The following is a 13,030-nucleotide window of genomic DNA, read 5'->3' as shown; positions in this document are numbered from 1 at the left end:
GCTGATGAATTCAAAGGTCAATCTGTAAGAGTCAGCATGTTCCATTCTCTGCTTTCATTTGTCTGTTCCTGTTTTACACTTGTCTCATTTCCTCAATGCATGGAATCCAGTAAGACATGTTTTTTTCTAATGCCTCCTAAACCATATGTGTCAACCAAGGTCAGATGACTGAGACTGGATTTCTGATCAGACAAAACATCATGCATAATTTGATTTGCAGGCCAAGAACTATTTCCTGTCCCAGTGAGAGGCGAAAGGCGTCTGGACTGATGGACACTGGAATGAAAAAAGCAGACACAGCAGGGTATGAAAGGCATGGCAAGTTTCACTCATGAACAAAAAAAGAGTCTTAAAACATTACCATAGGGGTGTCTTGGAATGGGTATGTTTTCCTCAGGGAAATTAAATTTGATATTTTATTCCAACTTCATGAACTCTTACTATTCATGCACATTAATCAACAGGCCACATAGTGTAGAAAAAAATCTGAAATTTTGAGACAAAAGCCATTAAATTCTGAGGATACTTTAAATTGTGTTTTGTTTTGGAGGGGAAATATCAGAAATGAATGTCAGATATCAGACATGATGAAAAACACTCAAGGGCCTGAGCAAAGGCGCCGTATGTAAGGAGATACTTCATCCTCTCGATCATCACCATCATCATTATCCAGGGCCGGCCCAAGCCTCCATGGGGCCCTAAGCAAAATCTTTATTTTGGTGCCTTCTAATACTGCCAATAGTACTATTTCAACCCTGTCATTACGAATCATTATATCCCAGCAGGTTTTTACCCATCTATGTTTTTTATTCTGAAATGGCACCAAATTCAGCTAAAAGTGCAGCCTGGGGTTGATTTACATTTAATCTTCAAATTGATATAGTACTGGGATACTGAATGTCACCTATAGGTCAACTAAAAGTAACAAAATAAATCAACAGAGAATGCATTAAACACATCATCTGCTTTTTAAAATTTTTGGTTTGGTTGGTTTCAAACAACAATTTGAAATGCAACAATAATTAAAGTTTTTTGTAATTACGCAGTGTTTCTCTAAGGATCGACAAAAGTTATGCACTACAATTTTAAAAAGTTACTTGCCTTTTGAGGGGCCCCCAATAGTTACGGGGCCCCAAGCAGGTGCTTAGTTCGCTTATGCCTTGGGCCGGCTCTGTCATTATCACTTAGTTTGGAAAGACTTGTGAACAATCTACTCTATCAGACAGACAAACAATGATTCAGCAAGTTTGTTTTTTAATTAGTTGGACTTTCTACATTGAATTGGTATGATTTCCATGATAATACCAAAGATATTCAAACCGTCTTTGATCATACTTCAACCCTCTCAGTCACCAGCACTCCTGTCCAGCAGGTGGCGGTAAAAACTAAATTCACCCATCGCCAGTGAAACCAAGGAAGAAGATGAACAGGAAGTGAGAAAGTACGGAAGCGGCAGCAGAGCGGACAGCTGAGCTGCAGATCCCCGCTGTCCCCGGAGCCACTCTTTCTCTCAGATAGTCCCCACTGCGTCCAACATGTCCAAAAACACCGTGTCCGACCGCTTCAGGAAAGTGGACGTGGATGAATACGACGAGAACAAGTTCGTGGACGAGGACGACGGAGGAGAGAACCAGGGAGGTCCGGACGAGGCGGAAGTGGACGGTCTGCTCAGACAATATCCTTCTCTACCTGTCTTCTGTCTCTGTCTGTCTCCGTGTGAAGTGTGTCTTCAGTCAGTCAGTCAGACAGTCAGACAGACAGACATCACCGGGCTCGAGAAAACGGTCGCTGCCGCCGTCACGTGCTCAGCTCGCGGCCGTGACGAGGCAGAGCTGTGGGTCTGGTTAGTTAACAGTCGGAGCTTCTCGGTGGTTTTTTTTACAGTCAGAACATATCTGAGGTGAGTTGCTGCTATCGCATTAGTTCAAATAGTGACACCGGAGACACGCCCTGCTCAGTTCCCGCCCTGTTCGTTGCAGGTGAACATTTCGCTTAGATAAGTATCGGACGGAACTGACTTACTTCCGGTGTCTTTACTCAGGAGGGTGTGGTCGCCTCTAGCTCTGCTGTCTGTCTGTGGGGACTTCCCTGTCCACGGGTCAGCTCAGGTTACTGGGCTCAAATACATCGCCTATTTAATGGCTACTGAAAAGCAGCTGAATCCATTTATTCAGTGAATGTACATTTACTGATTCCCATATATGGTCATATGTTGCTGCTCCTCTACATTATGCAGTTTACAGCTGCTACTGTTCCCACAGCGTGATCAACTTAGCTGTCATGTAAAAGCAATTGTTGAACTACTAAAAATAGACAAAATATAAAAATGGACTCCACTGTGATTGTATTCATAATAACGATAAATAGTCTAAGTCTACTCTGGACCTTGGCTGATATTCAATAGTAATGATTATTACAGTATTTCCTGCCATATACTATTATCTTCCTCCCTTCATATCACTCCTTTGTAGCTTGATTTGTGACAAAAAACAAATGTATAACCCCCTGCTCCTCCAGATTCTATTGTATAATGTCTTTGCTGGACCCAAACCTCATGTAGTTTAACTTTGTGACTTATTATAAAGTACTTTAAATTATTTTTTGCTTATACTCAATTAGAGCTGCAACAATTAATTGATTAATTGCACAATAATCGATTATTAAAGCAGAAGTAAGCGATCCGGTCGTTTTGGCTAACTTTTTGTCAGCCGATGGAGTTAGCAGCCCCCGCCCTCGTCATGGATCTATTGGTCCTCGTCCCTACGTCACCATCCCTTGGCTGCACACACAGCCCTTCATGCCGTTCTCTCTCCTCATTGGATAAAGGTTGTAGGACACAAGGAAGTATACAAGAAGTTTTCTCCTCGGCTTACAGCAGAGCAGAGTGACTGACAGACCTGTGTTTGGGACCAAACACTCCATGTAAGTGATTGCCGTCGGAAGATTTAACTATTTAAGACTTATATTAACACAAATATTCCGCTTACTTCTGCTTTAAATTAATCGTCAACTATTTTGATAATCAAATAATCATTAGAGTAGTTTTTTAAGAAAAAAAGACTAAATTCTGTGATTTCAGCTTCTTAAATGTGAATATTTCTGGTTTCTTTGTTCCTTTATGACAATAAACTGAGTCTCTCTTTGGTTTGTGGACAAAACAAGACATTTGAGGACGTCATCTGGTGGTTTGGGAAACACTGATTGACATTTTACAACATTTTTAAAACATTTTATTGACTAAACAACTAATCGATAAATCGTTTAAATAATCAACAGATTAATCGATAATGAAAATAATTCTTAGTTGCAGCCCTATGCTCAATATTCAAGTAAAAGTAAAGTAACAGTTAAAGAAACAAATAAAGGTTGTAACCTCATAGTGGCGTTACTTTCTTGAACGATATGGAGAACACTCCCACTACTAGCCAAGATGGAAAGATAGATAGAAGAAACACAGTGGGTCCAATGGATGTTCAAACACAGTAGGGCTGTTCGATTTTGCCCAAAAATAAAATCTCGATTTTCTTCTCTGAAAAATTGATTTACGATTACGATTTTTTTGTTAAATGACAAACTATTTTGTGTGCTGTTTGTGTCTTTTTAAATGGACCTACAGTCTAATTTAAAAAAATATCTATCTATCTATCTATCTATCTATCTATCTATCTATCTATCTATCTATCTATCTATCTATCCATCTATCCATCTATCCATCTATCTATCTAAAAACGTGAGAGCTGTAACTGTGTAGTGGAAAAGGGCCGTTGGTCCTTTTGGCAACGAAATCCTCGCTGGTTTTAGCAAAATGCCGACATGCTTGTTTCCAGTGTGTGGGGAGAACAGTGGGAGAGCCTGATGGGAGGAATGAGGCAGCAGTCATTACCATAATTCAGCGCAGCCCAGATTCATGAATGGGGGCTTACCGTAATTACCCTAGTTAGAGTAAAAAATCGATTTTTACAATTTCAAAAAAACGATTTTTACAATTCCAAATACTCGCGATTGCAATTTTAAATCGATTAATCGAACAGCCCTAAAACACAGGCATCAAAATTGTTTCCATGGCTACCTCAACAAGACCTGTAATCATCTGTTTGAATAAATCTAGTTTCTATCAGTTTGGTAAACATCCTCCATGGTTAAATGACTGTTGCTGCTGGTTGTGACATTAATGTGAACGCTAGCATAACACCAGGAGAAGGTGTAGGAAACCTTCTCATCTCCGTGTGTTTACACATGTACCATCATGTCTTCTGTGGTCCTTGACTGTTGTTCTGCAAGGGGAACATGAATGGCGCCCTCCTTGCTGTGCTGAAGAATCCTCCAATCAACACCAAGAACCAGAACGCAAAGGTATCGCTGTCTTGTCTCCCACTCACTGTCTGTTCCTTTCACTTTCACGCTGATATTCTGTCAATCATCAGGTTTTAAAAGGCAGACTGAACTGTTTCTGCTCTTTCTGCTCTCTTTTTCACGTAGCCAAGTATTGAGATTGAGTGAGATGGCTCTAATTGTGCAGTTTAACAGGAATAGCCATAGTGTTTGTGTCTGACTCAATGCACCGGTCAGCAACCAAAGGAGGAGACGGATGAGCAGCTGAAGCTACCTGATCATTGGCTGCTGCGTTCTCATTCAGCTTTTAATAGCTGTGTGCATCAGCAAAAGAGGAAGCAAAGAGGAAGAAAGGAAGTCAGTAAATAGATTCAGTCTGTGTCCTGAGAACAGATTATGTGAGATTCATGTTGATTTTCTTTTTTTAAACCTTTTTTGTTGTTGTTCTCAGTATATCATTGTATATCATGTATCATTTAAAAAATATATAAGAATAGTAAATGAATTTAGCAATAAAAAAGGGGGGGGGGCAGTTAGGGTTATCACTGTGTTAGTAATTTCATTATGCGGATCTATCTTTTAAAGGGATAATTCACTCAAAATTGAAATTTCTGGGAGAAGTTTCAGAGTCCTCCGTGGCTTCTCTGAGTTACAGCGGGGCTCCGTGCAGCACTGCATGTCCATATGACGGTTGAGAACGGAGCTCACTTTTCTTCGTCCAAAAAGACACACCAGAAAACATCCAAATACCTCCACACAGCTCGTCTGTAATGTCCCTCTTGTCTATATTTTAAGCTTGTTTGTAGCAGAAGCTCCCAGTGTTGCTCTGCCGGAATCTCGCGCGATTTGCGGAGCCGTGAACTGGGTGTCAATGAAAATCCTGCAAGATTTGCACTGACACAGGAAAAGCAGTGAACTGAGACACTGGGAGCTTCCGCTACAAACAAGCTTAAAGGGATAGTTCACCCAAAATTGAAATTTCACTCGTTATCTCCTCCCCCTCATGTGGACTAAGGGCTGGGAGAAGTTTCAGAGTCCTCCGTGGCTTCTCTGAGTTACAGGGGGTCTCGGCGTAGCAGTGCATGTCCATATAACGGTTGCAAATGGATACCAACTGTCTTTGGATGTTTTTTGGTGTGTCTTTTTGTTACAAATACCTCCATGCTGCTCGTATGTAATGTCCGTCTTGTATTGAAGCCCCGAAATGCGAAATTGTCCCGAAAAAAATTAAATAAATCTATTTTTCAAGCTTGTTTGTAGCGGAAGCTTCTTGAAGCTCGTCTTCCCAGTTCGTCCAAATTTGACGAACCGGGAAGAGGAACTCAGAGAAGGCACGGAGGACTCTGAAACTTCTCCCAGCCCTTAGTCGGCATGAGGGTGAGTAGATAATGAGTGCAATTTCAATTTTGAGTGAACTATCCTTTTAACTCACTCTCAGAGAATAGGTTATCTGCTCCATCATATAGATTTTTCCAGGTGATATGGAGGTGCTCCAGCTGACTACACTTTAAAGCTGTGTAAATAATTAGCAGCTCTTCCCTGGATGCCTTCAGGTTTTAGACTAAGTAAGGCGAGTCGTGGGTCAGGTCAACATGAAACCTCCCTAAGGGCTCCATAACCAGAATATGTGGAGATGGTTCCCTATACATTCACCACAGTTTCTTCAGGACATGTCAGTGTGTGTTGAGCTCATCGTTGTGGATATTTGTAGTGTCCAAAAGTCTCTGGTTGTTGCTTTACAACTGAATCCATGTTGATTTTCACATGGGGGGATTGTTGATTTACAGCTGTAATGATGACGAACTGGAGCACAGAGGACGTTTGAAAAGCAGAAGTTAGATGTCTTCCTGGTTCTCACTGTTCAGACTGGAGTTGTAAAGTAGCACTAACGTTTGGAGTTTCCTTTGCACAGTGATGAGTGATGATTCCTTCTCCATCTCTATGCTCCAAGTCTGTGTATATGACACACTTATTCATCTTTGACACGGACTGTTGCAAAATGTCATTTTGCCTGTTGTAAAGCAAACAGAACACTGAAAGACAGGAACCAGCAAACAGACAAGGGAACCAGATGGTGTGGTAACAACCTCATCCACACGTCTATATTCACCACTTGTAAATAAGTCAAATGAAGCAGCTTCCTTTGAGAAGACTCTAGAATTAGAATTAATCCTCTCACATAAAATGACTGGCAACTGTGGCAACAATTCATTCATCAATACCCTTTTTCTAACTTGGTTTTTACCCTTGGCAACCATGGCAACTGTTCACAAACCTTTGGTGCCCAGCTACAGTATGTGATGTCTTCCTGGAAAGACGTCTAATGTAAACTTGTCTTTAAAGCAGTACTAAAGAACTTTCAGTTTTGGTTGAGTTTGGCGGCGCCTGTGGACCAAAGCGGTAGTGTTTTGCCTGAAGGAAGACTCCATTTCCCATGAACACTAGCGTGAAGCCCTGTAAATATCCTGCATTAAAATTAACAGAAGACATCGAAACTAAGTTTCTGTTTCCAGTGGATCATTTCAAAGTGAAAACACAAACATAATCCATTGCTAAGGTGCCGTTTTGCCTGTTCCCTCCTTGTTGTGACTCGCAAAAGTGAAAGTAAAGTGAGAGCAGGGTTCCTACCATGCTCCTCAAAGCTGCTTAGTGCCAGAGAAAGAGATACAGACCCCCTCAGACCACGACAGAGGTGTCATTCAACTTGTTGTAAGTCGATGTACCATCACAAAAGTTATGAAAATATTTTATGAAGGTTGAAAAGTTACTTAGTGCTGCTTTAAATGAGACACACTGAGGTGAGGTGCTGAGATGAGGTTGCCAGTCTCTGTCCTGTTCCCTGACTGTCTGTTGGTTCAGCACTTTGATAATTCTACCATGATTCAACAGCTGAGTCATAAGTACTTTGACAACATCCTCCATCTGTGTGTGTGTGTGTATGTGTAGGACCGAGCAGAGCTGCTGGTGGTCAGGGTGCTGAGCAGCTTCAAGAGCAGTGACATAGAGAAAGCCGTGGGCTCTCTGGACAGAGCAGGAGTGGACCTGCTGATGAAGTACATCTACAGAGGCTTCGAGAAGCCGTCGGACAACAGCAGCGCCGTGCTGCTGCAGTGGCACGAAAAGGTAACAACACAGACTGCACATGGAGCTGCAGCCGTTTAGTTAAAGCGGGCAAATGTCATGAGCAGTGATGGGAATAACTGCGTTATAAAATAACAGAACATTATGTAATAACACCGCTACTTTTAAAAGTTACTGCTTCCCTCCTCGTTACAATGCTGTTACCTTTACTGACAGGAAAATGCACTAGGGATGTCATGATTATAGATTTTCTTGGTGCGATTATTGTCAGAGAAATAATCACGGTGTTATGATTATCACAATTATTATGCATTAATTAATTTCACAACACTATGAATGTATAAAATCAAATATAGTCAAAAAAATGTATGTTACTAATTATTTGCACAAAATATTTTAAGTATCTATCCAGGGGAAGTGTTTGAAATATCCAAGTCATTAATTGTCATCTACACCAGATATTTAAGTTTATTTGAATCACTTTTTTAAATTACAAATGACAGGCTAACATTTAAATTCCTACCAATTCAATGTTACATTAGGTAATTGGACCAGTATCTGTGCATTTACCTTTATTTTGGTATTTACCTTTATTTTGGTACACATCTCAGTGTTTCCCCCAGAAAATTTGTTAGTTAAGGTGGTGTCTGACCTGTCAACGGGGGGGGGGGGGGGGGGGGGGGGGGGGGGGATCGATCGATCGTCGGGGGAGGGACGCACCGCGCCGTGCCGTTTCGCTTTCAACACGCGCTGCTGTTATGCATGCGCGCTTCTCTGTGGTGTGTATGTGTGTGAGAGGATGCGGCCATCCTGTAATCCTGCGATATTCGCCGCCCCAATATCGCTACATTTATTTTTTTTATAAGACGTTTGTTTAGGCGGCAGCTCTTTGTTGTTAAGGCGGCCGCCTTAACAGGAAAGCGCTGCGGGAAACCCATCTGCTGATATGGTTCCAACATAATCTTTTTTTGCGAAGTGACGGTATTTAGAAAGCTTTACGATTAAATAATTGATCAAATTAGGTATATTTTTGGGCTTTTTCGTGCCTTTATTAGATAGTACAGTCAAGAGACAGGAAATAGGGACTAACCAACTCACTCAGTGTTCCTCCGCACAGACAGGCTCTGTGACGCTGTGTGGTGGAGCCTGTCTGTGACCAACACCAACAATGGTCATGGACAAATCTAACATCGCAGGAAAAAGCATTCAAGTATTTCCATTTGTTCACATGTTTATGCTCTGTTACTTTACATCTCACAGCTTGAATTCATTCTGAACCACTAGTGGTTCGATGTCTTTTTGTAGCATCAGTCAGTTTCACTTTCACATGCTCAGTCTGATGTTAACCACAGACCCTGAATCAGCTGATGAGCCCTAATGAGCCAGTCAGAGTCGGACAACTGTAACGGCAAAAGTACCATATGTTGTTGTTGTGAGGTTTTTTTTTGTCTGGACCACAACAGTGTGGCTAGTTATTATATCTCTAATATCGCTGAGTCAGGAATCCCAGGGAAGAGAGGAGCACTTTGAGGACAGTGGAGACAGTAGGTGCATTTCCATTACCCCTAGAAATGAAGGTAACAGGTAATGGAAACACCTGCATTTCGAAAAACCTCTCAAATATCGCTAAAACATCTTTACGCTCTCTTGAGGTGGTTTTTCAGACGTATCAATATAAACGTGTATCGCAAAAGTGTCATGGAAACACTTTTTTCGCATTTACACGTCACCGGAGTTGTGTGTGTCCACAGCTGTTGGACTGGAGGGGACGAATGAACAACGTGTTTTTTGGGCATTTTGTGGCATTGTTTCTCAATAAATTAGAAAACCCTTTCCTATCATTCCCCGTTTCCATGCACGGTTGAAGGAGATTGGCTCGCATCCACGCTCCACTCGCTCCTCCGCCAAAATGTCCCCTCGACGTCACATAAACCAACCCGGGTGTGTGGACACAACCACCGTATATTGTTGTCAGCACATCATCAACACTGGTGTCCCTGCCAGCTGCCAGCGCCACTTTCAGCAATCAAGCGCTGTTTTCTTCTGTTAAAAACAAGAACGCAGCAGCTGAGATCGCTGTACCCGTCACCATGGAAACTTAAGATGCTTACGTCCAGCTTCCTCAAAGTGAAGTCTCGTGGGGCAAGAATTACGGGATATCGCGAGACTAGATTACGGCTCATTCGCCAAACAAGGATGTTGTGTGGAAACACCCGCAAATAGCAATTGCACTTTTTTCTAAATTTCAGAAATATCACTTTTATTTTTGCGAAAATTTGCAATGGAAACGCAGCTCCTGAGCAGAGAGCTGGAAGTTGGACCGAGGCAGAGGGAGGGGGATGTTATGTTGTTAATGTTATGTGTGTGTAGGAGCCACTCTAGTGTTGTATTGTTTAGGGATGGGAAATCGCCCCTATATTCAGATCATTAGATCGTGGACACTGTCGATCGCCGATTGGCGATCCAATCGCTTGGGGGGGGGGGGGGGGGGTTGCAATTACGTCAAAAAAACTTGCTATATAGTTCCGTTCATTCATCTCCGCATAGCGCTCACGCTCCGTGTCGTTCACACACACAGACAAGCGCGCATGCATGACGCACGGGTTTTTTCCAACCCGTGGGTCCCGCATCTATTTTCACAACCCGCCCCGCCGCTATTAAACGTCAGACAGCGGCTTTTTACTTTGAAAGGGCAGACAAAGGCGCTGTGTTGCCGGTAGCTTGTCAGTGTGGAGCTCGTGAGGAGTGGGAAAGTCACAGTGCAGCGAGTACAGCAGCCGTGGCGGCCGCCTCTCTCTCTCCCCGGTCTGCTCTCTGCTCTCAGTGAAACCAACCCCGCTCTGCTGATGCGCCCAGCCGCCGTCTCACCGGTTCCCTCACACCTCCGCCGGCTTTCCCGTCAACATCAGCGCTGATAACACACTCTGGACTTCATCATCAGTTTTTTTAATGACCCGCCCCACCCCGCACAGCCTGCGTCCGCGGCATGCACCTCCGAAAAAAAGTGAGAAGGAGAAGAACAGGGGCGTGTAATTAAGAGTTTAATATTCACTCCTCTGTTGCACAGATCCAAGGGCTCTGTATGCAGACATGTTGCTCCGCCTCCACGAAACATTTTTCAAGTACATAGTAGAGCTCCGGTTCTAGAGATTATTTCTTTAACATCTTATGGCAGTAAATTAATTAAAGATCGCCTTAAAGATCGCCATTTGGAAAAAAAATCACGATCGTCCCTTCGATCGCCGATAGACGATCCGATCGAAAATCACTCCATCCCTAGTATTGTTTGTACTGTCCTAACTCTGCAGAAGACACACACTCAGGTTTGAACTTCATTTGTATATGCAACTAGTTGTTAATGTTGTTCAGGGGACTGATGTGAGTTTGTCCCTGTGTGTTTGTGTGTGTGTGTGTGTGTGTGTGTCTGTCCTCAGGCTCTGGCCGTGGGAGGAGTGGGCTCCATAGTCAGAGTCCTGACCGCCAGGAAGACGGTCTGATGGTCCAGGGTCCACCAGAGTCCCCGTGTGAGCAGACGTCAGCCAATCACTGGCCAAACCCAACGTCACCAGAGCCGACAGAGAGACACGTCTCTACTCTTCTGCTTTTGGACATGACCCCCGTTTATTTTTGTACTGGAACTGAGTGTCTTCTCGACGCAGCTCTTTCCTCTTTTTTTTCTGCATTCACTCTTTTCAGTCACACCTCTGCGGTTTGGAAGCGCTGGCTCTGAGGCGGTGAGGTGCTGGCACCTCACACTGTCTGTCTGCCAGCCACACACACTGAAAACACACTTGGGACGCTTCACTCTGACACATGCTGTCCACAGCAGCTCCTTGTCCTCTCAGACTGCTTCACAGCTGCCCTCATGCCTCTGCTGGCTCGCTCTAACATCCTCCTCCTCCTCTTTCTCCTGCCCCTCCCCCTCCTAAACCCCTCATCATCCAAGGTGAGGTGGTGTCTGTCCTGTCCAGGGTGTTTCCCGCCTTTGGCCCAGTGCTTACTGGGTTCTGTTTCCCTAATGTCCTAACATCTTTGTTCTATTTTTTTCTACTTTGACCAATTCCTCATTGCTTCTATTCTTTTATATCTGAAATAAAAAGAAAATAATGTGCTACATCTGCAAACGGACTGATTCCACTTTTGTGTTGCTTGTAGCTAGTGTTGGATTTTCGTCTAATGTCTAATTTAATGAATGATAGAGGATGAGCCAGTGACCAGGCTACCAGCCTGTAGTGTGACATCTTCAGAAAACTCCAGAGTGCTCAGAAACACTTTGTGATGAGGATGCTGTTGGTGGGGGACACAAAAATTCAAAAAAGAAGAAGGAAAATCCAAGGCACCCCCTCTGACAAAGAAATCTAAAAAGCCTTTATTGAGAAGACTATTTCACTGTGAAATGTTTAAAAACAGTATAGTACATATTCAGGGTTCCCACGCGTCCTGGGAAATCTGGAAAACCTGGAAAATGGTTGACCAATTTTCCAGTCATGGAAAACACATGGAAAATGAGGAAAGAAAAATCAAAGTTGTCCTGGAAAATGATTGATCACATCATGACATCAGCTAGCTCAGAGCTCTATTTGACTTCTTCAGACTCTGCTAAGGATTTAGTTTCCAAAAAACAAACAACAAAAGAACCTGTTTGTGCTGTTCTATGAATGTCTCATTATTTCTCAGCATTTAAGAGATGATTTCAGAAGTTAGAGCCGTAGACTGCACATCTTTAAATCCGATTTCTGGGAGAGAGAATTAGAGAGAGGAATAAACATAGAAACAAACTGATTAAATGTACAAAATAAGGTACCATTGTCGAAAAAAAAAACACTTCTCTAAAGCATGAATGGGACAGGGGATGAATCAGAGTATGGCGTAAAAGCTAATGTCTGTCAGATTGTAGCAGCTGAAAATGTCCTGGAAAAGTCCTGGAAAACGATTTCAAGAAAAGAGTGGGAACCCTGATATTAAAACTAGAGCTTGGTGGTACAAAGCCCTCCTCAGGATGGGACTCCCAGCTCACACAATCGCGACCACACTAATTGCTCAGCACATCCGCTCCGGACTCATGGTCACTTAACTCATCCCGTACAGTCAGACCTGTTGGTGGAAGCTTCAGTACCGTACCAGCTACATTTTAAAAGAAAATAGATTTTGTACATATAGTTTATAAGCCGCAGGTTATTCATGTTGTAACATGAGATATTTACACAGAAAGACAGTAGGGAACTGTGCGAGTCCGCTCGCTTTTCCTCTGTTCTGGTTCCGCTCCTCTCTGCCATGTGCATCTGTTGACAACGAAGCCGGCGAAAAATCAATACGTTGCGGTGGATAATGTTACATAACATATACGATGTTACGGCGTGTGTGTTTGTGTAGTCTTAAAACAAAGAATTTCATCAATTTGACAACATAAACTGCAGCTACAACACAACCAGAGGACAAACCAGGGTTGGCTCTAGCCATTTTGGTGCGAGATTACTCCCCAAACATTTTAGAAATAAGAGAATAAGATACATTAGTCTGGCTTTATATTAAACTAGTTTGTTTTCAAAAAGTTCCATTAAACTGCTTCTTTATATCAAGGCCATTCTTTTCATCATTCCCATTTGTATCTTTGTCA

At 42.7% G+C, this 13,030-nt stretch overlaps 1 protein-coding gene across 1 annotated transcript; it reads left to right on the top strand.

Annotated features, from left to right (window-relative positions):
* The first annotated feature begins 1,443 nt into the window (after nucleotides 1-1,443).
* On the top strand, nucleotides 1,444-11,529 carry LOC311000405 (actin-related protein 2/3 complex subunit 5-A-like). The gene is made up of 4 exons (XM_083991113.1): nucleotides 1,444-1,675; nucleotides 4,281-4,353; nucleotides 7,279-7,455; nucleotides 10,848-11,529. The coding sequence occupies exons 1-4, from the start codon at nucleotides 1,536-1,538 to the stop codon at nucleotides 10,908-10,910; spliced, it is 453 nt and encodes a 150-aa protein (XP_083847239.1). The 5' UTR covers nucleotides 1,444-1,535; the 3' UTR covers nucleotides 10,911-11,529.
* The last annotated feature ends 1,501 nt before the right edge of the window (nucleotides 11,530-13,030 follow it).

This window comes from Trachurus trachurus, assembly GCF_905171665.1.
Source record: "Trachurus trachurus genome assembly, chromosome: 17".
Lineage (NCBI taxonomy): Eukaryota > Metazoa > Chordata > Actinopteri > Carangiformes > Carangidae > Trachurus > Trachurus trachurus.
Note: the sequence above shows the minus strand (reverse complement) of the source record. Positions and strands in the feature narration are given on the sequence as shown.

What these genes read in the sequence shown, in the direction of transcription:
- LOC311000405 (XM_083991113.1), top strand. Translation starts at nt 1,536, where the DNA reads ATGTCCAAAAACACCGTGTCCGACCGCTTCAGGAAAGTGGACGTGGAT. An exon ending in CCAAGAACCAGAACGCAAAG is followed by an intron (nt 4,354 to 7,278) that starts GTATCGCTGTCT and finishes GTGTATGTGTAG; the next exon opens with GACCGAGCAGAGCTGCTGGT. An exon ending in TGCTGCAGTGGCACGAAAAG is followed by an intron (nt 7,456 to 10,847) that starts GTAACAACACAG and finishes GTCTGTCCTCAG; the next exon opens with GCTCTGGCCGTGGGAGGAGT.